The 22,477-nt window shown below is 37.0% G+C and overlaps 2 protein-coding genes across 2 annotated transcripts in view; one reads left to right on the top strand and one right to left on the bottom strand.

Moving 5' to 3' along the window:
- Nucleotides 1-227: 227 nt before the first annotated feature.
- Nucleotides 228-13,894, top strand: LOC306873273 (structural maintenance of chromosomes protein 2-like). Its single transcript, XM_079422447.1, has 24 exons — nucleotides 228-553; nucleotides 833-982; nucleotides 1,086-1,208; nucleotides 1,964-2,002; nucleotides 2,194-2,304; nucleotides 2,414-2,458; nucleotides 2,798-3,031; nucleotides 4,159-4,308; nucleotides 4,577-4,810; nucleotides 5,771-5,930; nucleotides 6,098-6,215; nucleotides 7,338-7,476; nucleotides 7,561-7,680; nucleotides 7,776-7,980; nucleotides 9,196-9,331; nucleotides 9,422-9,546; nucleotides 9,668-9,861; nucleotides 10,001-10,144; nucleotides 10,434-10,628; nucleotides 10,704-10,904; nucleotides 11,709-11,825; nucleotides 11,933-12,093; nucleotides 12,277-12,424; nucleotides 12,522-13,894. The coding sequence occupies exons 1-24, from the start codon at nucleotides 386-388 to the stop codon at nucleotides 12,702-12,704; spliced, it is 3,600 nt and encodes a 1,199-aa protein (XP_079278573.1). The 5' UTR covers nucleotides 228-385; the 3' UTR covers nucleotides 12,705-13,894.
- The window catches only part of LOC306873272 (proteasome adapter and scaffold protein ECM29-like), a 25,305-nt gene continuing 16,373 nt past the window's right edge, over nucleotides 13,546-22,477 (bottom strand). The window contains exons 33-49 of the mRNA XM_079422446.1: nucleotides 22,374-22,421; nucleotides 22,163-22,281; nucleotides 21,923-22,073; nucleotides 21,333-21,398; nucleotides 21,087-21,176; nucleotides 20,935-21,001; nucleotides 20,765-20,856; nucleotides 20,612-20,678; nucleotides 20,192-20,383; nucleotides 18,038-18,249; nucleotides 17,806-17,849; nucleotides 16,864-17,056; nucleotides 16,587-16,722; nucleotides 15,725-15,830; nucleotides 15,401-15,489; nucleotides 15,071-15,142; nucleotides 13,546-14,575 (exon numbers count right to left, since the gene is read on the bottom strand). Coding sequence (XP_079278572.1) covers nucleotides 14,436-14,575; nucleotides 15,071-15,142; nucleotides 15,401-15,489; nucleotides 15,725-15,830; nucleotides 16,587-16,722; nucleotides 16,864-17,056; nucleotides 17,806-17,849; nucleotides 18,038-18,249; nucleotides 20,192-20,383; nucleotides 20,612-20,678; nucleotides 20,765-20,856; nucleotides 20,935-21,001; nucleotides 21,087-21,176; nucleotides 21,333-21,398; nucleotides 21,923-22,073; nucleotides 22,163-22,281; nucleotides 22,374-22,421 — 1,884 coding nt within the window. The 3' untranslated portion in view covers nucleotides 13,546-14,435. The remainder of the gene's footprint in view (nucleotides 14,576-15,070; nucleotides 15,143-15,400; nucleotides 15,490-15,724; nucleotides 15,831-16,586; nucleotides 16,723-16,863; nucleotides 17,057-17,805; nucleotides 17,850-18,037; nucleotides 18,250-20,191; nucleotides 20,384-20,611; nucleotides 20,679-20,764; nucleotides 20,857-20,934; nucleotides 21,002-21,086; nucleotides 21,177-21,332; nucleotides 21,399-21,922; nucleotides 22,074-22,162; nucleotides 22,282-22,373; nucleotides 22,422-22,477) is intronic.

The following is a 22,477-nucleotide window of genomic DNA, read 5'->3' as shown; positions in this document are numbered from 1 at the left end:
TGAGCCAAACCGCCATGCTGACGTCATACACGCTTCAATGTTTTGGGTCCATCAATGGGGTGGCTAAAATGTCGCCTGAATCAATAGAATAAATGTATTTAAATTCCAATGGCAATGCCTTGTTTGTAATGAACACGAATGCTTGTAAATAAACTACAATTTTGTTTAAATATATACAGGATTCGAGTGGATTTATTTGTTTGTAGTTTAACTAGTAATTTAAATCCGGTCATAACGGCGTAGCGGAAACGCGCCTGGCGCCAAATTTCAAGTTTGGGTGATTGAACTGAAAGCGACGCCGAAGTTCTTTTGAGGTTGTTAGCACGAAAAATATAGCAGTGTGTAGCGGTTTGATTTTATTTTACGCACACGGTGGTTTATCGCAATGTACATAAAGTCTATTGTACTAGAGGGCTTCAAGTCCTACGCCGAAAGGACGGAGATTAACGGATTTGATCCGTTTTTTAACGCCATCACCGGATTGAACGGCAGTGGAAAGTCAAACATACTGGATTCCATCTGTTTTCTGCTGGGGATATCCAACCTATCACAGGTCAGTTTAATACATCAAATATCATATACACCTCTAAATCTGGCTGCTTTGTGATGGCTGCGGCTTGTTTGTTTATTTATTTCGTTTAATTGTTTTTGCTTATTTAATAAAACAACTTTTAGTTCTGTTTTATAAGTCACTTGTATAACAACAACAACATGCAAAAATGAATACATGAAACTTTAATCAGAATATATATAATATATGGGTATAGAGTGGGTTGCAGAGTTTAAAAGCTGAAATGTAATGCTGCTTGTTTTGGGTTGTCAAACCTTGTAGGTTCGTGCCACTAATCTTCAAGATCTGGTGTACAAAAATGGTCTGGCTGGGATCACCAAAGCAACTGTGTCCATCACCTTTGACAACTCCAACAAGAAACAGAGTCCACTGGGGTTTGAGACGCATGATGAGATTACCATAACAAGACAGGTATGCACCTTGAGATCAGGGTCTGCTTCATACTCACTGATGGCTAATAGCACGCTTCAAAGAGTGAGTTACACAGCTTGTGATTTTATCGTTTGTTGTGCAGGTGGTCATAGGTGGACGCAACAAGTACCTTATCAACGGCGTGAATGCAAACAACCTGCGAGTCCAGGATCTGTTTTGTTCAGTTGGCTTGAATGTTAACAACCCTCATTTTCTTATCATGCAGGTAACCACCATAATACACTGATTTAAGACTTCTCAGGTTATGTGGCCTGAAAAGATTTTTTATAAAAGTATTGGATATTCATATTCTTAACAACAGCAGTTTCATTTTAAAATAAATGTGACCCTGGAGCACAAAACCAGTCTTAAGTCGCTGACTCGCTGGGGTATATTTGTAGCAATAGCCAAAAATACATTGTGTGGGTCAAAATTATACATTTTTCTTTTATGCCAAAAATCATTAGGATATTAAGTAAAGATCATGTTCCATGAAGATATTTTGTAAATTTATTGCCATAAATATAGTTTTGATTAGTAATATGCATTGCTAAGAACTTCATTTGGGCAACTTTAAAGGCAATTTTCTCAATATTTAAATTATTTTTTTTGTACCCTCAGATTCCAGATTTTCAAATAGTTGTATCTCGACCAAATATTGTCTGATCCTAACAAACCATACATCAAGCTTATTTATTCAGCTTTCAGATGATGTATAAATCTATAAATAAATTGAGAAATTGACACTTAAGACGGGTTTTGTGGTCCAGGGTTACAAATGTTAACCACTGTTTGCAACTTATTTAATTTGTGTAATGTTACAGTTTGTTGTCATAAATGCATAAGTAAATAGGGTTCATTTTGATTTCATGTTGATTTTTTTTTATCAAATATTTTTTAGATTTTTTTAGACAGTTACGCACTTGTCAGTTGTAGTTATTGTTCACATTCCCAATCACTCCAATTGTATGTTTATTTCAGGGGAGAATCACCAAGGTCTTAAACATGAAGCCTCCTGAGGTGAGATGTTTGTCATTTGAATATACTTGGTTGTGATCTACTCACATTTGATTGTAGTAATTAAGTTACCAATTGATTTGCTCTTTACTGATGGATGAAATGATACAAACATTCAGTGCCATTGATGCAAGGTCATGTTTTTGTTTTCTTCTGTGAAATTTTAAATTATAACACTGTGTTTTTATTCACAGATTCTGGCCATGATTGAGGAGGCGGCAGGTACCAGGATGTACGAATGCAAGAAGATTAGTGCTCAGAAAACTATTGAGAAGAAAGATGCCAAGCTGAAAGAGATTCAGACTGTACGTACATTTATTTTATTATTACTTTATTTAAATCACCCAACAATTGGAACAACCAGCAATTTCATCTTATGGAGACTTCATCTTTGGATGCTTTTGTGTGAAACAGATCCTGAATGAGGAGATCACCCCTGCTATGGAGAAACTGAAGGAGGTATGCGTTTAAGAAAAAAAAAAAAAATAAATTGCTTATTTATAATTTATTGTATATGTGTATATTAGATTCATGCTACTAGAAAATCATGTATTATTTATTTACACTTTTTTTTTTTTTTTAAAGAATGAAGTTGTCATGATTTATTAATAATAAATCATGTATTGTAGAGGCTATACATTATTGTGTGACACTGGTTCTTTATGTGCAGCTGTGAACAGCATTTTTGCTTTTAATTTAAGTTTTCTAACAGCATCAGTTCCTTACTGTGGACCGAATACATATATGATACAATATATACTTTGTCACATCCTATCCATCTCCCTTGCTTCACCTCAGGAACGTGCGTCCTACCTGGAGTACCAGAAGCTCATGCGTGAGATCGAGCACTTGAGTCGACTGTATGTGGCGTACCTGTTTGTGTGCGCCGAGGAGACCAAGCTGAAGTCTACTGAAGACCTGCAGGAGATGCAGAGCTCTATCGCACAGCTGCAGGAGAACATGAAGCAGAACGAGGCCAAAGTGAAGGAACTGAGCGCGGAGATACAGGAGCTGGAGCGCAGGAGGGACAAGGTAAGCAGCAGAGCAGACAGGCAGGGAACAATAGTGTATTTGTTGGTAACATTCATAGGGCAGTTTCAGCCTTTGAGGGCTACTTAATTTGTTTTTAACTGTTTCTTGCTGTAAAAGTTTCCAAATTTTTCTAATTTCTTTCTTGTCAAGTGCTTTGCGACCACCTACATTAAAGATTTAACCTGCATGTCAAAAGCACAGTATAATGTTTAAATGTGAAAAGCAAGACATATTTACACAGATGTTCAAAAGTTTGGCTTCAGATAGATTGATTAAACAGTTTTATTTTTATTATTATTATTGTAATAATAATATTGACATCTCCAGTTTGTAACTGTATTTTTGATAATGTAAATGCAGTCTTGGTTAGCATAAAAGACTACTACTTTTAACATTAAAAAAATCTAACTTAACCAACTTTTGTACAGGATTGGGTATTTACATAATGACATTAAAGGCTGCAAACTGTAATCTTGTATTACTATAAATACAAAAAGTAAAAATAGTTATTGTAACTTATATTTCATTTATTCAGGGGATGCTATTTTATAGTTAATTTATGCAAATTTATGTAGTTTTAACTAAAAAGGCCACTTTAAGCTTAAACTTTAAATCTTTTGTTAGCTCTGCATGAAAATCAACAAATGGTTAGTAATAGTTTTCCACCAGTTATTTTTCTTGTGGTCTTATCATGATGTGTTACTTCGGCTGAATCCACTGGGTGCCTGTTTCAGTGTGAAGATGACCTAACTGTTCTGTGTGCAGAAAAAACTGCCTCTAATTTATTAGAAATGACTTGTGGTCCTGTTGGAACACATTAAAGTCCAGAATTGGACCGCAGTCTGTTAAATGGTGTGGTGACCTCTGATTTAAATAGGTAGGGTTTCTTTTACCTGAACAGGTTGGTAATTGTGTACTTGTCCTGTGGAGACTGAAGCTCTGTAATAGAGAGTGGAATGGAGGGTAATGGACTGGCAAAAGTATTAAAATCTTTGTACGGGAAAAGATTTTTGAATTTTTTATGATGCAAATTGATACGTTAGAAAAGTGTGTGGTTGATTGATTGAATATTTCTGTCTTCTGTTGTATTCCATTAGCATGTCTCATTTCTGTGTCTGTCTCTCTAGGAGGTTGGGGGGGGTTTGAAGACTCTGGAAGAGACCTTGTCTGAAGCGCAGAGAGTGGACACAAAGGCTCAAAGCACTCTGGACCTGAAGAAGCAAAATCTGAAAGATGAAACCAAGAAGAGAAAAGAGCTGGTTAAAAACATGGAGGAGGTATAGCAGGAATAAAATCAATGTTTATTTTTAAAAGCTTGCAATGAAATTAAATATAGATTTAGTACACAAATGAATTAAACTTTAATATAAATAATATATTTTAAAGAAAAATATTCCTGTAGGTTTTTAAAGTATTGTGATTATTATATATTAAATATTGCCAGAAATCAATTTGTCATTTCATGAATGAATGAGTTTTACATAAATTAATCATTTATTTACAATCATAAATAAATGATTTAAATGCTAACTCTATTTGAACTAGGATAAGAAGATGATGTCAGCTAAAGAAGTGGAGGTTGCCAAGGCTATGGATCGGCTGAAGGCTGTGCAGGAGGAAGGGCAGAAGGATGCAGAAGCACTGGAGGCGGCTCAACAGCATTTTAAGGCAGTGTCAGCTGGTCTCTCTGCCAATGAAGATGGAGCTGAAGCCACAATTAGTGGCCAGATGATGACCTGCAAGAATGACATGAGTAAAGCTGAGACAGAGGCCAAACAGGTGACCTTTTTGACCTCTAACATCTGTCAATAAGTCCAGTAATCACAGTGATGTAGGATTATTTGTCCAATGTATACTTCAAAAATGTTGTTCACAGTTCATACTGTTATTACTCAGATCAGTAAGGTCTTAAAGCTATGCCTAGCAACTTTGATTGATTATTATGGGTTAAAAATACACTACCATTCAAGATTTTGAGGTCGTAAAGATTATTTATATATATATTTTTGAAAATGATTTTAATGCCTACCAATACTCCATTTATTTGTTTAGAAACAGTTGTTATAAATAATTTAAATTGTTATAAATTGTAACTGTTACAATTTACAATTACTCCAGTCTTCAGCCATTACTTGATCCTTAAGAAATCATTCTCATATACTGATTTGGTGCTCAATAAATATTTCTGATTATTATCAGTGTTAAAACAGTTGTTGTTTAATTTTTTAGAAACAGTGATTTTTATTTAATTTTTTTATGGTTCTTTGATCTGAATAGAAGTTTCAAAAGAACAGAATTAATTTGAAATAGAAGTCCTTTGTAACATTATGGCCTGGTTTCACAGACAGGGCTTAGACTAAGCCAGGATTAGGCCATAGTTCAATTATGACATTTAAGTCATTTTTATAATCCTGCCTTAGAAAAAAGCATGGTGTCCATCTTGAGACAAGACAAAGCATTGATATATTTTAAGATTAATCAGTGTAATTTTCTTTCAGTTGAAACAGCTCAGACTTACATTTTAGTCTGGGACTAGGCTTAAGCCTTGTCTGTGAAACCAGGGGTGTAAATGTTTTTACTGTCACTTAAGCAGTTTAATGCATCCTTTTTATGTAAAAATACTGTTAGTTTATTTTTTTTGTTTAATTAGTACTAGTAATTATTGTTGGCAAATTACATTATATTTTATTATGTTGTTTTTTGAAAACCAATTGTAAATGTCTCTGTTCTGTCTCTTAGGCTCAGATGAAACTGAAGCACGCTCAGCAGGAGCTGAAGACTAAGCAGGCTCAGGTCAAGAAGATGGACAGTGGCTACAAAAAAGACCAGGACACATTTGAGGCTGTAAAGAAATGCACAGAAAAGCTACAGGCTGAAATGAAGAAACTCAACTATGAAGGTACTCAATACATTTTGAATGTGATTGTGGTTGAATTAGGTGCAGTTAATTAAAGACTAAAAAATGTGAATTATACAATTTTAAAGATGAATACAGAATTAAGTATCTTATTCGTCCTAGTCATTAAAATAAGACATTTTTAAAAAAAGATTGACTTGTGTGTTCAGATGGACGAGAGGAGCATCTGTTGGAGCAGAAGAGGCAGTGTTCACGGGATGTCAGTCAGCTCAGAGAAACCTACGAGTCCCTCATGGGCCAATTCCCCAACCTGCGCTTCGAGTACACGTGAGAACATGCAAGCTGTTTTCATTTAGACTCATTTGTTATTTGTAGTTCATACACTTCATTCATTCATTGACTCCATTGGTAAGGCAAGGCAAGTTTATTTATATAGCACATTTCATACACAGTGGTAATTCAAAGTGCTTTACATAAACGGAAGTGAAATAGTCATTAAAAAAAGATAATCACAACAATAAAAACAGAATAAAAATAATAATAATAATAATCACAACAATAATAATAATAATAATAATCACAACAATAAAAACAAGGAAATTATATAAAAATTAACTTAAACCGTTAAGAGTAGAACATTATTATACATAAAATACAGTGTAATTAGTTCGGACGTAGCACAGTGCTCATTCAACAAATGCACAGCTGAACAGATGAGTTTTGAGTCTGGATTTAAACGTGGCTAATGTTTTAACACATCTGATCTCTTCTGGAAGCTGGTTACAACTGCGGGCAGCATAATAGCTAAAAGCGGACTCCCCTTGTTTTGTGTGAACTCTTGGTATTTCTAACTGATTCGATCCTAATGATCTGAGTGGTCTGTTAGGTTCATAATCAGTGACCATATCTGTATTTAGGTCCTAGGCCATTGAGTGATTTATAAATGAGTAAAAGTACTTTAAAATCAATCCTAAATGTAACTGGAAGCCAGTGTAAGGACCTGAGGACTTGTGTGATATGCTTAGATTTTCTGGTTCTTGTCAGAATCCTGGCAGCAGCGTTCTGGATGAGCTGCAGCTGTCTAACGGTCTTCTTTGGAAGGCCAGTGAGGAGACCATTACAATAAAGGGATGAACAAGTCTTGACTGGAAACAAAACATCTAATTCTTGCAATGTTTTTGAGATATTATGCTGATTTGGTTACTGCTTTCACATGACTACTAAAACTAAGGTCTGTCTCCAGAATCACCCCAAGATTTTTGACTTGATTTTTAGTTGCTTGACTCCTAGAGTCAAGGTATGCATTCACCTTGAGAACTTCATCTTTGTTTCCAAATGCAATGACTTCAGTTTTCTCCTTGTTTAACTGAAGAAAGTTCTGGCACATCCAACTGTTAATTTCATCAATGCATTGGCAGAAGGAGTCAATGGTACTATGTGTGTATGTAGGGACCCAGAGAAGAATTGGGACCGCAGTAAGGTGAAGGGTTTGGTGGCAAATCTTTTCACTGTGACTGATGTGTCAAACGCTACAGCTCTGGAGGTGGTTGCTGGTGGTCGACTCTATAATGTAGTGGTGGACAATGAGGTGAGTTTTATTTTATGAAACACGTAGCCGTCCTCACTTTATTGAAAGGTGGTTTGCTTTGGTTTTAAACTTGCTTGTTTTCAGGTTACTGGGAAAAAGCTTCTGGAAAAGGGTGAACTGAAACGCAGATACACCATCATTCCTCTGAACAAAATCTCAGCACGTACCCTCAATGACAATGTAGTGCGCACTGCCAAAAACTTGGTGAGAACTCTGCTAATGAGCGTTGTTGATTTGATTGATTTCTTTTATTCTGAGTGGAATTTTAGGAAAGGATGCCCATATATTTTGTGTTGCAGGTTGGGCCAGATAACGTGCACACCGCTCTATCGTTGGTAGGTTATGAATCGGAGCTGAGGAAGGCCATGGAGTATGTTTTTGGAACTACGCTAGTCTGTGACAGTTTGGACAATGCAAAAAAAGTTGCCTTTGACAAAGGTGTAAGCACCAAAACTGTTACGCTGGGAGGAGACGTGTTTGATCCTCAGGGAACACTGACCGGAGGTTTGTGTGCGTTTATAACTGCACAAGACATAGCGCCTCACAAAAGTATTCAGGCCCATTATCAGTTCTCTGCTGACTAATTACAGCTCTGACTATTTGTTCTGACATGTAATTTCACCAAAGTTCAATCTGATGTAATCAGATCAGTTTTTTTATTCAATTCTAATTGCTACGTAACAAATAATGTTTTAATGAGAATGTTGGACAAATTGTGAGGGGGGGGGGGGGGGGGTCTTTATAATATAATATGAAAATACCTATATAATATACATGTAGACAATCAAGGCTTTAAGGTTTAGAGCTCATTATATTGCAGATTCAACTGATTTGTGCAGATTTACATTTTTATAACATGCGTTTGGCAAATGCTTTATTACACTATTTGTCAATTCATGCATATCCTGGGAATCAACCCATTTGCTGTTTGAGCTATAGGAACCATAGTCTTGCGTAGCCAGACCTTCAGCCTGACAGCTGAAGGTCTGGGAACTTTGGCCGCTTTGAATGGCCAAGGGCCGCCCAAGAGGCTATATGACTGACAGGTAAAGCAACCAATCACGTTTTGTTTTGTGCCGCGTCACATTTCGGGGCGTGGAAATGTCGCCATAATAACAGACCGGTGTGTAAAACTCTCGGACATATTTGAAAGATTCTGTGCTGCGAACTTTTATATATTTTTCACATACTTTTGAAAATTCAGCGTTTAGTTGATCCTGACAAGCGCTCGTCATCAGTTGTAAACACGGCGGCTTTCTTCTTTCATGAGGGGGTTTGGCACCATGGCATTTTTGTTTCCAGGCCGAACGTTAAAGAACGTGACACACACATCTCCTGGAAATCCTGTATAATCTAACCAATCCCACGACGACTTCGAAACTTCTGAAGTGTTTCCAGATAAGTGTGCTATATGCATCAGACGTTTAGCCAACAATCCGTAGGCGTGACGTCTAAGGCTGTGACTACAGGAACCATAGCTACACCTTTGCTATCATTTAATTGTACCGTGTGTATCACCTTTATACTGGCCCCCCTATCTCTAGTTCTCAGCATTAGCCACTGAAAACCCATATTGGTGGACCACGATTTACAATCTGAATAATGATACCTGTGGGCTATCCAGAAGAAAGATGAGTTTGTGGTCTAAATACATTTACAAGGGACAGTAGAACATTTTGTTCTCTAATAACATACCTGTGTGTGTGTGTGTGTGTGTAGGTGCACGTGCTCAGACAGCCTCTGTCCTGTCTAAACTGGCTGAGGTGAAGGACATTCAGGACAGTCTGAGGGCTAAAGAGGCAGAACTCACCGCGGTAGAGTCTGAGGTCAGCAGCCTCAAGGGAACAGCTGAGAAGTGAGTCTCTGTCCAAAATACAACTTCTCAAATAACCAATCAGAGCTGAAGCACAAGGCAGAAGACTGAAATGTTGCTGCTCTATTTCAGATATCGTCAGCTGAAGCAGCAGATGGACCTGAAGACTGAAGAGGCTCGAATCCTGGAGACCAAACTTCAGCAGAGCTCCTTCCACAAGCAACAAGAGGAGCTGGAGAACCTGCGCAAGACCATCGGTACACACAAATACTACTCTTTGGCAAAATGTTGTTGGTTCTCTGTATAAGAGGCACACGCATAACTACACAATATGGGCTGTTGCTGGTTTTTAACTATCGGGGTGTTCTGTTTCTTTAGAGGAGTGCGAGGAAACTCTGCAGAAGACAAAGGAGGTTCAAAAGAAGGCAGAAGAGAAGTACAAAGTTCTGGAGAACAAGATGAAGAACGCAGAGGCAGAGAGAGAGAAAGAACTGAAAGCAGCCCAGAACAAGCTCAACCAGGCCAAGAGCAAAGCAGATGCCTACAACAAGAGACTGAAAGAGAAAAAGCAGGTACTTTCCCATTACTACGACACGTATCAGGCTTCAGACTGACAAAGTTACACTGTGTCTACACTGGTTGTGTCACATCACAACAGCTAGAAGCTGAGCACTTGTTGTTTTTAAACCCCCTCCCTCTTTCTTTCTCTAGGAGGCAGACGCAGTAGCTCTGGAGTTGGAGGAGCTGAAAAGAGAACAGGCTGGATATGAGCAGCAGATTCAGGCTGTAGATGAAGCTCTCAAAGCCATACAGGAGCAGATTGACACCATGACCACTGAGGTTTTGGCCAATAAGGTACAGAAACAACTTTGAGAGTTTAGGTATTTTGTTTCCTTTTTACTGTCCTGTCATTCCAAACCTTTATGACTTTTTTTTCTGTAAAACCCACAAAATGTTGGTAAATAAAAATGGTTCTGGTTCCCATTGACAATGGAAGTCAGTCAGAACCAAAACTTCAAACTATCTTTCTCAGAACAAAAAGTCAGTTTTGGAATGCCACAGTTGTAGTTTTTGGGTGGACTGTCCCTTTAAAAGTGATGCCTTTAGTGCCATAAATGTTAACTGTCACTCTGTGTGTATTTAGGAAGCCGTGCGTGCTGCACAGGAGCAGCTGTCCCAGCAGAAGGAGGTGATTCTGGGACAGGAGAGAGAGATTAAAGGAAAGACTGGAGAAGCAAACCGTCTCCGAGAGCAAAACAATGATGCTCAGCTCAAAATCAAAGAGCTGGAGCACAACATCAGCAAACACAAGAAAGACAGCGCTGATGCCACTGCCAAGGTCAGAGGAAGTTAGTGAGATCCTTAGAGACTAGAGCATTGTAGATTAGACTATCTAATGTTTGCGTTTGTTTAGGTGGCCCGCATGTTAGCTGAAAATGACTGGATCTCCTCTGAGAAGCATCTCTTTGGCCAGCCCAACACTGCCTATGACTTTAAGACCAACAATCCCAAAGAGGCTGGTCAGAGGTTGAAGAGACTCGAGGAGACTAAAGACAAGCTGGAGAGAAATGTCAACCGCAGGGCCATGAACATGCTCAGTGAGGCTGAGGAAAGGGTACGACCTTTGACCTCTTTAGTGACAGTGCTGTTAAAGATGTTATTACAAAAGTGCATCAAATATAGATGAGAATAAAAAAGCAGAGGTTAATCTTGGGAAACTTGAGATCATGGGTTCTATTTCCTGGGTCCTATTGCACTCCAGGATCAAAAGAAAGAAATTAGAAATTATTATTTTTTGCTTTTAAATGTACTCAAAAGCCTAAAATGCTCTTCTTTTTTTTTCCTTTTTTTTATAATTGCTGTCTCTGTAAGGCTATATCTTGTATATGCATTACCTTTCAGAAAGTGTTTTTTGGTAAGATTTTTAAAATAAGCCTTTTAAGCTCACCAAAGCTGCATTTATTCGATCATAAATTGAGTACAAAGTAATATTCTGAAATATTATTACAATTTTAAATTACTGAATTCTATATTTATATAGTTTGAAATGCTAAGCTGAATTTTCAGAAGCCATTTTTCCATCCTTCAGTGTCACATGATCCTTGTTTTTTGTTTTTTTTAGAATTGTTTAATAGTTCAAAAGAACAGATTTTGTATTAAATAGAATACTTTTGTATTTTTACGAATGTTTTTACAGCCACTTAATTATTATTGACTGACCCCAAAATTTTGAATGATAGTGTATGTATATTTTATTATTATAATATTTATTTTGTGGTGCATTGCATGTTTTTGTGAGGTTTAGACCAGTTTATACTTTAATATTTTATTATTGGTGGTATTATCTTTATTTACTTATTGGTAATGATTATAGCAATTTCTATTAGAAAATGTAATAACACTGTCTGCCTTCTTTCAGTACAATGATCTGAAGAAGAAAAAGAGAATTGTTGAGAATGATAAAGCCAAAATCCTGGAAACAATTGAAGAGTTGGACCAGAAGAAGAATGAGGCTCTCAATGTGGCGTGGCAGAAGGTAAAATTAACCACCCATGACCCGTTCATTTTTTACAATTGCAACTAGTAAGAAAAAGATCAAACACCCAGGATGCATCTGGTTCAGTAAAATGTGTGTGATTTCAGGTGAATAAGGATTTTGGCTCCATATTCTCCACCTTGTTACCTGGGGCAAATGCTCGTTTGGCTCCTCCTGAGGGGTGTGGTGTCCTGGAAGGGTTAGAATTTAAAGTGGCTCTGGGGAACACCTGGAAAGAGAACCTGACAGAGCTCAGCGGGGGTCAAAGGTCAGCTTTTGCCAACTCGTTTGCTAAACGTGGCATATCACTCTTTCCTAAAATCAATAACCATTTTGGTTATGGCTCTCCAAGGCCATAGATCCATTAGAGCATAAGATTGTGGACTAGTTACTGCATATTTCCCTGTATATATGCTGTCCATTGACCATCTAATGCTTTTGTGTGTTTCAGGTCTCTGGTGGCGCTTTCTCTAATTTTAGCTATGTTGTTGTTCAAACCTGCTCCCATTTACATCCTGGATGAAGTGGACGCTGCTCTTGATCTCTCTCACACACAAAACATCGGACAGATGCTGAGAACACACTTTACACACTCACAGGTAATACACGTAATTAATTTTGACATTTGTTTTTGAGTATGTCAATTTTGATCACAGCAGAAACTTTAAAGTTTGTTTTTTTTCATATTCGTTGCAGTTTGTTGTGGTGTCTCTGAAAGATGGAATGTTCACCAATGCAAACGTGCTCTTCAAGACCAAATTTGTGGACGGCATCTCCAGGGTCACCCGCACAGCTCAAACACATGAGGGAAAGGTTTTGGCCCAGCGCCCTCAGGAGAAAGCCAGGGACAAACGCCAGCGACAGATACTGGCCAGCTAAACACACTTGTTATAGTGATAGAAGCTGGATATATTAAGCTTTTGTTACGTTCAGTTGAGAAAATGAAATGGTATATTTAAAATTGTTAGCACTAAAAGCTAATGTGTGTGCAATTGCTCTGTACATCACCTCTTTCCATTGTCTGTTTTAAAATGCTGTTGTACTCACAAATTTTCTCCACATTATTAATTGACATTATGGTGTGTAATTGCTATGCTACTTTTTAATCCCATGTGTCGCGTTTTCTCTCTCTGTATGCTGTATTTTAGTATATTTGTTTCTAGGTCGACGTTTTGTCTTTTAAATCTGGTTTTGTATAAATAAAATAAAATAAAAAAAGGCAGTGGTTTCAGAAAGTCAAGATGACATTGCCCAAATGTGCCTTTAAGAGATCCTGAGTTGAAAAATGCTTATTTAATATTTGGTCAAATTTATTTTTAAGCCATTAAATGTAATTGGATGTTATTTACGCACTGGACTTGATGTCATGGAACAGTGAAGTAATTTATAGCCATTTTCTTGAGGTGTATTTTTTTTTTTTACAATTTAAAAAAAAAAAGGTTATGCTCAATGCTCAAATATTTTATTAGCCAAATATTACCTACAAGGCTTTATCGATTTATAAGTAGACATGAATTATTAATTTGCCCATATGTATGAGAACTTTAGTCACAATGTAACGAGTAGCAACATTTTTTTTTTTTTTCCTGTTTTGTGATGTTCATCTATCTATGGAGGCAGATCTGAATGCGAGTTGGCAATCGACTGTAAGAACGCAATGGTTTTTAAGCAGACCAAATTAAAAATTTTTTTGTCATTTTGATTAACAAAGACGCTCCAAAACATTTGCACAACTTTATTTTGTCATTTAATGGGCACAAACCACAAAGGGTGAGATGAGACCCAGTATAACATGCCTCTTTACAAAGATTTCATTTATCCATTATGGAAAATAAATTTTCACACATGCAAACATTGACAAAGGCAGGTTTAAGGTTTGAATTTCATTTATGTTACAAACTTTCCTTTAATACACACTTAATACCTTTACAACAACCCTCATTTAAAAAAACATTCCATTTTAATCAGAAGTTCCCACCTCACCAGTATGGATAGATCTTTGTCCCTTCTGCTCGACTTTGTGACACCTCCTTTTCTAACAGGACTGAATAAATGAAAGCAAAAGGTTGACTCAATCAGTATCTTTACTCATGAAAGATGGGGGAAACAAACTGGAGGGGTGTTTAAATGGAAACCTGCAGTAGTCACTCAAACCCCTCGAATATCATTCAGTGTATATGGTTATATTCTGGCCCTGATCAGTCTCTTGCCAAACAAGCGGTTTCATGTGTATAACTGCAGAAAACCTGCTTCACAAATTCCATGATTTCCAGGATCTTGAACACAACACAAGATGGAAGGAGTCTAGTGTATTCTCGCTCTTGCACGTACTGAGACTTTAACAAGGTTAAAATGGTTGGTGAAAATGTCTAAGCAAAACTAGATGAGGCTCACTGTAGCCAAATGTAGACTTTGCACATTGGTTAAAGCATCAGGTAAAAGAGTTCACACATGGAAAAAAGGTTTAGGGCCTACACCAAGCTGTTGGAAAGTACAGATAATGGCAAAATATGCGCATATGCAACATGGCTGTGAAGATTATTATTATAGAAATGTATGGTGTAGATTCTCAAGTCAACCCTCAGGACAGTGTGTGTTTTGGCTGGTTATTCATGGCAAGGCTTGTATTTTTCTTCTCATTGTCTGGGCTTTGTCCTTCAGGTCTGGACGGCTGTCTGTTTCCATTGTAGCTAAAGAACGCTGAAGCTGTTGCCGACTTCTCTCAGACAGACACTCCCACTGATCACTATCTACAAACATAAAACAGAGAAGGTTAGAATTTTAGAAAACTATTTTTGTCACAACTTATATTATTTGAACTGCGAAATTGTTCATGTCAGTTTTACAGGTCATTATACAGTTCATAGACACTAGTGTTGTTTCAAAAGATTGTTGTTACCTAAACAATATGTAGTTCTATTCTAATATCAACTGCTAATTACAAGAAGATACATTTCCTATTCCACTGGTCTAAGTTTGCAGCTATGCACTTAAACATATTTCTACTTTTAAAAGGAACTAATGCATTTGGCATAAAGGGGGGGTGGGACTGAGAAAAGTGCTCGAGCTGGGATTCGAACCCGGGACATCTGTAGCAAAACGGCGCTATATGTTGGCACACTGCCCACAAGGCAATTGGCACCGACATATCTGGCATAATTTAGTTTTTTACCTGGAACATTTAAAACAACAATAAAACTGACCTATTTCTGTAGTCAGCTATTTTTTCTAAATGTCAACGTTACCTTCAATCCTCTTCAAAAGTAGTTCAACTACCGCCAAGGCTTCTGTTCTTACTGAAGAATAGCTTTTGTTTTCTGTAGGAGAAAAAGAATGATTCTCATGAACCAAGTTTGAAAGATTAATAAAAAGATTGGTTAACCCAAACAAAATTTTTTCTGCGGTAAATAAAAGATAATGTGAGAAATATGCATTTTTGGAAGTCAACGGTCACCAAAACTGTTTGGTCACCAACGTTCTTCAAATTTCCTTCTGTCTAGATCATGAAGGTGACTAAATTTTCATTTTTGGGTGACCTATAGCTTTAATGTTTAGAAGCTCATGAGAAACTCCACCTAGAGGTGTTGCCAGGGCGGTGCAGGTATCAGACAACATCTCAGTCAGAACAGAAGCATTCTGATGTTCCTTATCCAACAGCAACAATCTGGAACATACACAAAACACCATATAGTCATTACAGCATTCAAAATCTTTTTAATGCATTCACCAACAATTTTAGCACTTTACTCTTTTTATACCTGCTATTTCTTTTTTTTTCTTTTTTACAGAGAAATGCAAATATGGTTTAAAGAACAATTAAAAGTTCAACAATCCTAGTATATATTTCCCAAAAACAAGGCATTTGTTACAAAACTTTAAATGTTTTTAGTATACTATACCCCTGATAGAAGACCTTCAAGGCACGTAGGACTCCCAGTTGGACCCTCCACGTGCTCAACTTCAGTCTATCACACATTATGCTGCAAACCTCATTCTGGAACTGATCTACAACACAAAACACACTCATTAAACAGCACTCTGCCCCTGTGTTTGTGTGTGTATATATCGAAGGCCCCGTTTATAGTGCGTTTTCGTTTTAAAACAGAGACTTTTGAAAACGCTCTAGACCCCGTTTTAGTTTGAAAACTCCAGGGTTGCGTTTCAGTGTTTCAAATGATGACATTTGCTCTGTGTATCCTTTATGGCCGTGTAAACAATAATATCATACTTGTTGTACCCATAGATATGTATGAGTAGAGTCCCCATTCGACCGCTCCAAGCATGCAGGCACCATCTAAATAATAGGGCATCTACCTATACCTAGAGTAGAGGTGTGACCTCGGCATCCTGGCCAAATTTCCCCATTGGTCTCTGACCATCATGGCCTCCTAATCATCCCCTTACACTGATTGGCTTCATCACTCTGTCTCCTCTCCACCAGTAAGCTGGTGTGTGGTGGGCGTTCTGGCGCAATATGGCTGCCGTCACATCATCCAGGTGGATGCTGCACACTGGTGGTGGACGAGGAGACACCACCCCTCACAATGTAGAGCGCTTTGAGTGCTTAGAAAAAGCAGAAAAGCGCTATATATAAATGTAATTAATTATTATTATTATTATAATTATACATATCTATGGTTGTACCTGCATGTAGTTTCACGTGACATGCGTTTTCGGTTGTGTAGTGTAGACAGAGATCGCCGTTTTAAAACAAAAACGCACTAGTGTAAATGGGGCCCAAGACTTGTAACTGAGACTTACTCTGTGTCTGAATGGTTTTAGGCCAGGCCTTTCCAAGTGTCTCAAATGCACACAGCAGAACTTCTGTTTGTAATTCACGTGCTTTAGCTTCATCATCATCATCATGTCTCGGCGAGCTGGCACTCGCTGGCTGATTCTAAATGAAAAAATAAAGATTTTAAATTAAAGTACTGAATAAATCATTAAAACATTTTTTAGCAATATCGTTACACTGTAACTCAATTAGGATGAAATGCCAAAGCTTAAAAACACATTTACTATGAGCATGTAGGTGCACCTTTTTAATGAGAGGCACCACAATGTCTGTGATTTCCTGAAAACGATCCTCCTGCGTTGACTCCAAGATGTCTGCTGCACTGCGTAAGGCTGCCATTTTATAAACCAGACTCTCTTTCTTACTTTCCTTCAGCACCAGATCCAGCACTTCACTCACTGTTGGCTGACCTGCTGCAGGCTTCTGTAGCTCTACACTACAGACAGAATCACATGTATATGAACATTTATTGAATGTATGGTTCAGCTTAGGTTTTATTAACCCAGAAACAGCAAGAGGCGTATAAAGTATGTAAACCTCTGAACAGGATAATTTATAAACACTACATTTAAAAAAAAAGGCCATATATTTAAAAGGAATAATTTACGCTAAATTTAGCTGAAGCTTTATTCACCTTCAGGTCATTCAAGATGTAGATGAGTTTGTTTCTATATAGGAACAGATTTGGAGAAATTTAGCATTACTTGCTAAATGTATACTCTTCAATGAATGGGTGCCGCCATCAAAATGAGAGTCCAAACAACAATCAATAAAAAAAAAAAATCATCATTGTATGTGATGGTTTACATTTAAAACACCTTAATCATGGATTTGTTTCTTACAAACATGCAGGTTTTCACAAGAGAATAAGTGATGGAATGGAGTCGTGTGGATTGTGATGGTTTTATCAGCTGTCTGGACTCTCATTCTGACGGCACCCATTTACTTCAGATTATCCATTTGTGAGCAAGTGATGTAATGCTAAATTTCTCCAAATCTGTTCTGATGAAGAAACAAACTCATCTACATCTTGGATGGGCTGAGGGTCAGAAAATATTCAGCAAATTTAAATTTTTGGGTAAACTATTCCATTTTTTTTTTATTTAGTTTTTGCTAAACATCTTACAGATCCTGAAAAGTTATAAGCACAACTATAAGTGTGTGAAAGATATAGTAGAATCTAACCTGCATTTAGACACTACAGATCCAACAGCTTTCAGCAGCTCTTCCTGTGGATACGCAAGCCATTAGACTTCAGTGGCCACAAATACAGCAAAGAAAGAAATCAATTTAAAACAAACTGCTGAGATCACGTTTGTCTGCTTCCAGAGCACACAGTATTATTAATCCTTGCCCACGTGCATAAAGTCTGTCCCTCAGCACAAATCATGTGTTTGAGAAAAAGCGGGTATGTTACCTTCCCTGTCCAGGTGCGTCCTGCAAGCCCCTGCAGTAGTGCACTCAACACCATGCCCAGGTGAGGTGCCACCAGCGAGCCCGTTTGTTGCTTAGCAATGGTTGCCATGGCAGCAGCACCCTGAGCCTTCATCTTCCAGGACTGAGACTGCAGAGCCCTCTGAGTAATGGCTATGAGCTCAGTCATGTACAACCTGATTCCACCAAAGCTGCCTAAAAATACACAATTCATAATTCATTCTCTCATCCTAGCCCTTAACCTACCTTTTTGACAGACATTTATAATGCTACAAAAGATTTCTGTTTCATGCAAATTAAGTTCTTTTGAACTTTCTATTCAAAATAATTCTGAAAAAAATGCATTACAAGCAGAACAATAACAATAAGAAGTAGTAGATATATTTATTGAACGCCAAATCAGCATATTAGAATGATTTCTGAAGGATCATGTGACACTGGAGTAATGATGCTGAAAATGCAGCTTTGCCTTCACAGGATTGAATTACATTTGAAAATATACTGAAATAGAAAAGCTATTTTAAATTGCAATAATATTTCACAATATTACTGTTTTGACTGTATTTTTGATCAAATAAATGGAGTTTTGGTACGCATAAGAGACTTCTTTCAAAAAATACAAATCTTATCAACTCTAAACTTTCAATCAGCAATGCACATTTCCCTCTTAGTGCTTCAAGGCCTGGGTATTGACTGTTTTATAATTAGATCCAACTGTCTTCAGTTAGATTATGTTTGACTCAACATTGTAACTAATATATGCATAATGAAATCAAATAACAATTTTGCTTAGATATGAAAAAAAAATCTATACATTTAAACCAATGCTAAAATGTTGAAGTCTAACATAGCAACGTCCTTCTAATTTTTTTTCTTGCTGAGCAAAACTTTTCTCTATTGGGTGGACATTTCGGGCACCTGAGCAAAAACATTCATTTATACCAGACCTGTACAGCGCACACACAATTTTTTTTTTTTACTTTAATGTGCCATTTATATTTGATTTAACCTGAGAAAAATGTTTTTTTACAGTATAATACACTGCCATTCAAAAGTTTGGGATCAGTAAAGTTTTTTAAAGAAGGGTCTTATGCTCATCAAGCCTGTAGCCTATCTATTTGATAAAAAATATTGAATATTTCACAAAATAATATTGTGAAATATTATTTAAAATAAACATTTTAAATTTTAATATACCTTAAAATATCATTAATTCCTGTGAAGCGAAGCTGAATTTTCAGCATCATTACTCCTGTCTTCAGTGTCACATGATCCTCCAGAAATCATGATAATATGCTGATTTATTATGAGTGTTGGAAACAGTTGTAGTGCTTATAATTGTTTTGGGACCTGTGATGTTTAAAAAAAAAAAAAGTTAAAAAGAACTGTTGATTCAAAATAGAGATTTTGGGGTATAGAGAATATTTTTTCTTTCTTTTTTTAAAGATACTTTTAAAAAGTTTAAAGAAAGTTACAGAAACTTTATTCAGCAAGGATGTGTTAAATGGATAAATAAATTGATAGTAAAGATTTATATTGTTAGAAAATATTTCTATTTTGAATAAATGGAAGGAGAAGCCACTGAATATAATAAATTTTCATATATGATATGACATAACAACATACAGATGCTGTGAACGAGATCGGTCCGCTGCTAGTTAAGTTATCCCATCTCACAGCGCAAAGTCACATGACTTTTTATTCGGAAAATGTGTTTCCATTGTAGTTTATGCACATTTTTTTCTTATCGGATAAAAAGTTTATCCAACTCAAATGTGCGCAAAGTTTTTTATGCACATTTTTAGAATTTATGCGCATAAAAATAGGTGGATGGAAACATAGCTATTAATAATCACTATTACAATATCAAGAGCAATAGTCGACAATAATGGTTTTTGTCATAATACTGCAGCCATATTAGCTCATGTTTTTAAACGTATAATTTAGATAAAACTGTCAAGGTGGTGATAAAAATTGCCCTCACAAATGTAGAAAAATTGCCTCTGGAAATCAATTCCAGGGGGCAAAAATTGTCCCTTAATGGAAAAGTTAATTTCTGACCCTGCACATTCAAAACGTTATGAATTAATCTGGAAAATTATCTTTTCCCTTTCAAAGGTTGTGTATCGTAACCTACCAGGTACATGTTCCTGCCAGACCTCAGACCACAGGTTGGCCTCAGCGCTTTCTCCTTTCTCTTCCTCAGGCTCCTGATGCATGCCCAGAAACGCCAGCGGTAGAGCCACTCCAGCATGAGCCTTCAACACATCAGGACTGTAGTGACTGATGGCATGAACCACCAGACAACATGAGGACTTGTACAGTGTCTCTGAAAATGACAGAAAAAACACTTTACAACCTAGATAGCATGCAGATTTACATTACTTTTCAGGAGAAATCCTCTTCATTAAATAACAGTTCACCCATAAATGAACATGGGGTCATCATTAATTCATGCAATCTTTTGTGTTCAACCAAAGAAAGTCAAGTCATGTGGGTTTGGAAGTACAAGAGCGCATTCGTATTTGGGCGAACTATTCCATTAAAGTCCTCATACCCTCTTTTTCCAGGTACCAGGTGTTCAGTTTTTGCAGAAGCTTCTCAACACTGCTGTCTCTGGCTGTCTGATGGGAAAAACAAGAGTATTGTTTTGTAACTCTGTAGTTGCTTTAGGTTGAATTGAAATACGCATTCAGGTGTGTTTTCATACCCTGACCAGATGTCCAATGGCAAAGGCAAACGACTTCTGAATGACGCTACTGCGGTCATTAATCCCATTTAGGAGTGAATTCATGAGTTTACCTGTGGGACAAAATATGCCCAATCACATATAAGACTTACAAAACAGTGTAACTCCTCTATTCTGTCAGTATGTGTTACCTGAATATGGTGTAAGATCTTGAGGGCACTGCACAGTCAATGACACAATCACACTGGCACATCCTCCCTACAATTGCACATACAACTGTAAGTCAGTGTGTACATGTGGGAGATAAAGTGTAATACTGACAAAATTCAAGCAAGAAGCGTACCTTTGTTCCGAGTCCGATTCCACTCTTTAGAAGCTCACAAAGTTTTGGAACAAGCTCTCCTAACACAGACACATCCAAGTGTTGCAGACACTAAAAACCACAAACGCAGCTCACATAAACATTGCAGTTCAAAAACACACTTGTAAACATGCATATTGATGTGTTTTTATAATGAAATGCTCATTTAATTACCCATTTGGAATGCAGCTAATGCGTCATATGGACAGACTTAATGATGTGTCTTACCATATTAATGGTTTCCATCATAGGAGAGGATTTGGCTGCACTTAACCTTGCGGCATCCATTGCACTCTGACACAGAAGGAAATGTGAAAACAATGAGTTCAGTACATTCAAGACGTGTAAAGTCTATGCTGCTAATATCATGAAACGTAATAAAAATAATGACTGTTTTCAAAACGCTCTCAAATTCATACCACTTGCTAAGCAAATTTTTTTTAAAAAATGTATTAATGTATTATTTTATTATTATTATTATTATTATTATTATTATTATTATTATATGTAACTAACATTTTAAACAAATTAAATACACATTTAAATACGTCTATTTATTTATACATCGGTCTGGATAAATTTGGATAATGATTTACTATTATTATTTTTTGTTGTTCACATTTCTTATGTACTGTTTGTCATAATATTTATCATAATATAAATTTATTTGATGAAGTTTGCATCACTGATTCTGTTACTTTCCTGTTTTATACTGTGCTGCTTTGAAAGAATCTCTGTTGTATGAAGCGCCATATAAATAAAACAACTTTACACATAGTTTTCTCCACACCACAGTAGATGATCACAGAGCTGCTCACCTTCTCCTGCTCTGTGGCTCTCAGACTGAGGTAGTTGAGCACCTGCGGTTCCAGCACGCTCAGGGCCTCCAGCAGAGCCGGGATGAGTCGAGGAGCATGGGGCTTTAGACGGCTGCCTGCTGTCTTACTGATCTTAACTAGAGTTTGGATACTAAAACAAAGCAATACTCAGACTTTTACTTTGAAGAGAAAATGTAATGGGTTTGTGTGCACGTGGCTGGTAAATATATTTTTTCTTACCTGAGAGTCCGCACTTCGGTTACATTGCTGACAATGCCTTTGTCCAGTAGAGTTGGCAACAACACAGCCACTGTCCTCTGAGCAGCAGCACCTGTTGATTCGCACATGCGCACACACACCTATTGGACAAACACACAGGTAGTCAAGTTATCAGTGGTGTCTCAAGCGTGGAAAATCATTGGGGTATCCAGAATTCAGTGCTGCAACTCACTTTACTGAGAGTCTTTAGAGTCAGATCTGCTGCCTTACGAACTGACTCCTACAATAGGAAACAAATAAGACGGTCAAATAAAAATAGCTGTAGGTTACAAGCAA

The sequence above is a fragment of the Barbus barbus genome (genome assembly GCF_936440315.1).
Source record: "Barbus barbus genome assembly, chromosome: 7".
Taxonomy (NCBI): domain Eukaryota; kingdom Metazoa; phylum Chordata; class Actinopteri; order Cypriniformes; family Cyprinidae; genus Barbus; species Barbus barbus.
This window is presented reverse-complemented; position numbering and strand designations above follow the sequence as displayed.

What these genes read in the sequence shown, in the direction of transcription:
- LOC306873273 (XM_079422447.1), top strand. Translation starts at nt 386, where the DNA reads ATGTACATAAAGTCTATTGTACTAGAGGGCTTCAAGTCCTACGCCGAA. An exon ending in GAAGAAACTCAACTATGAAG is followed by an intron (nt 5,931 to 6,097) that starts GTACTCAATACA and finishes TTGTGTGTTCAG; the next exon opens with ATGGACGAGAGGAGCATCTG. An exon ending in GAACCTGCGCAAGACCATCG is followed by an intron (nt 9,547 to 9,667) that starts GTACACACAAAT and finishes CTGTTTCTTTAG; the next exon opens with AGGAGTGCGAGGAAACTCTG.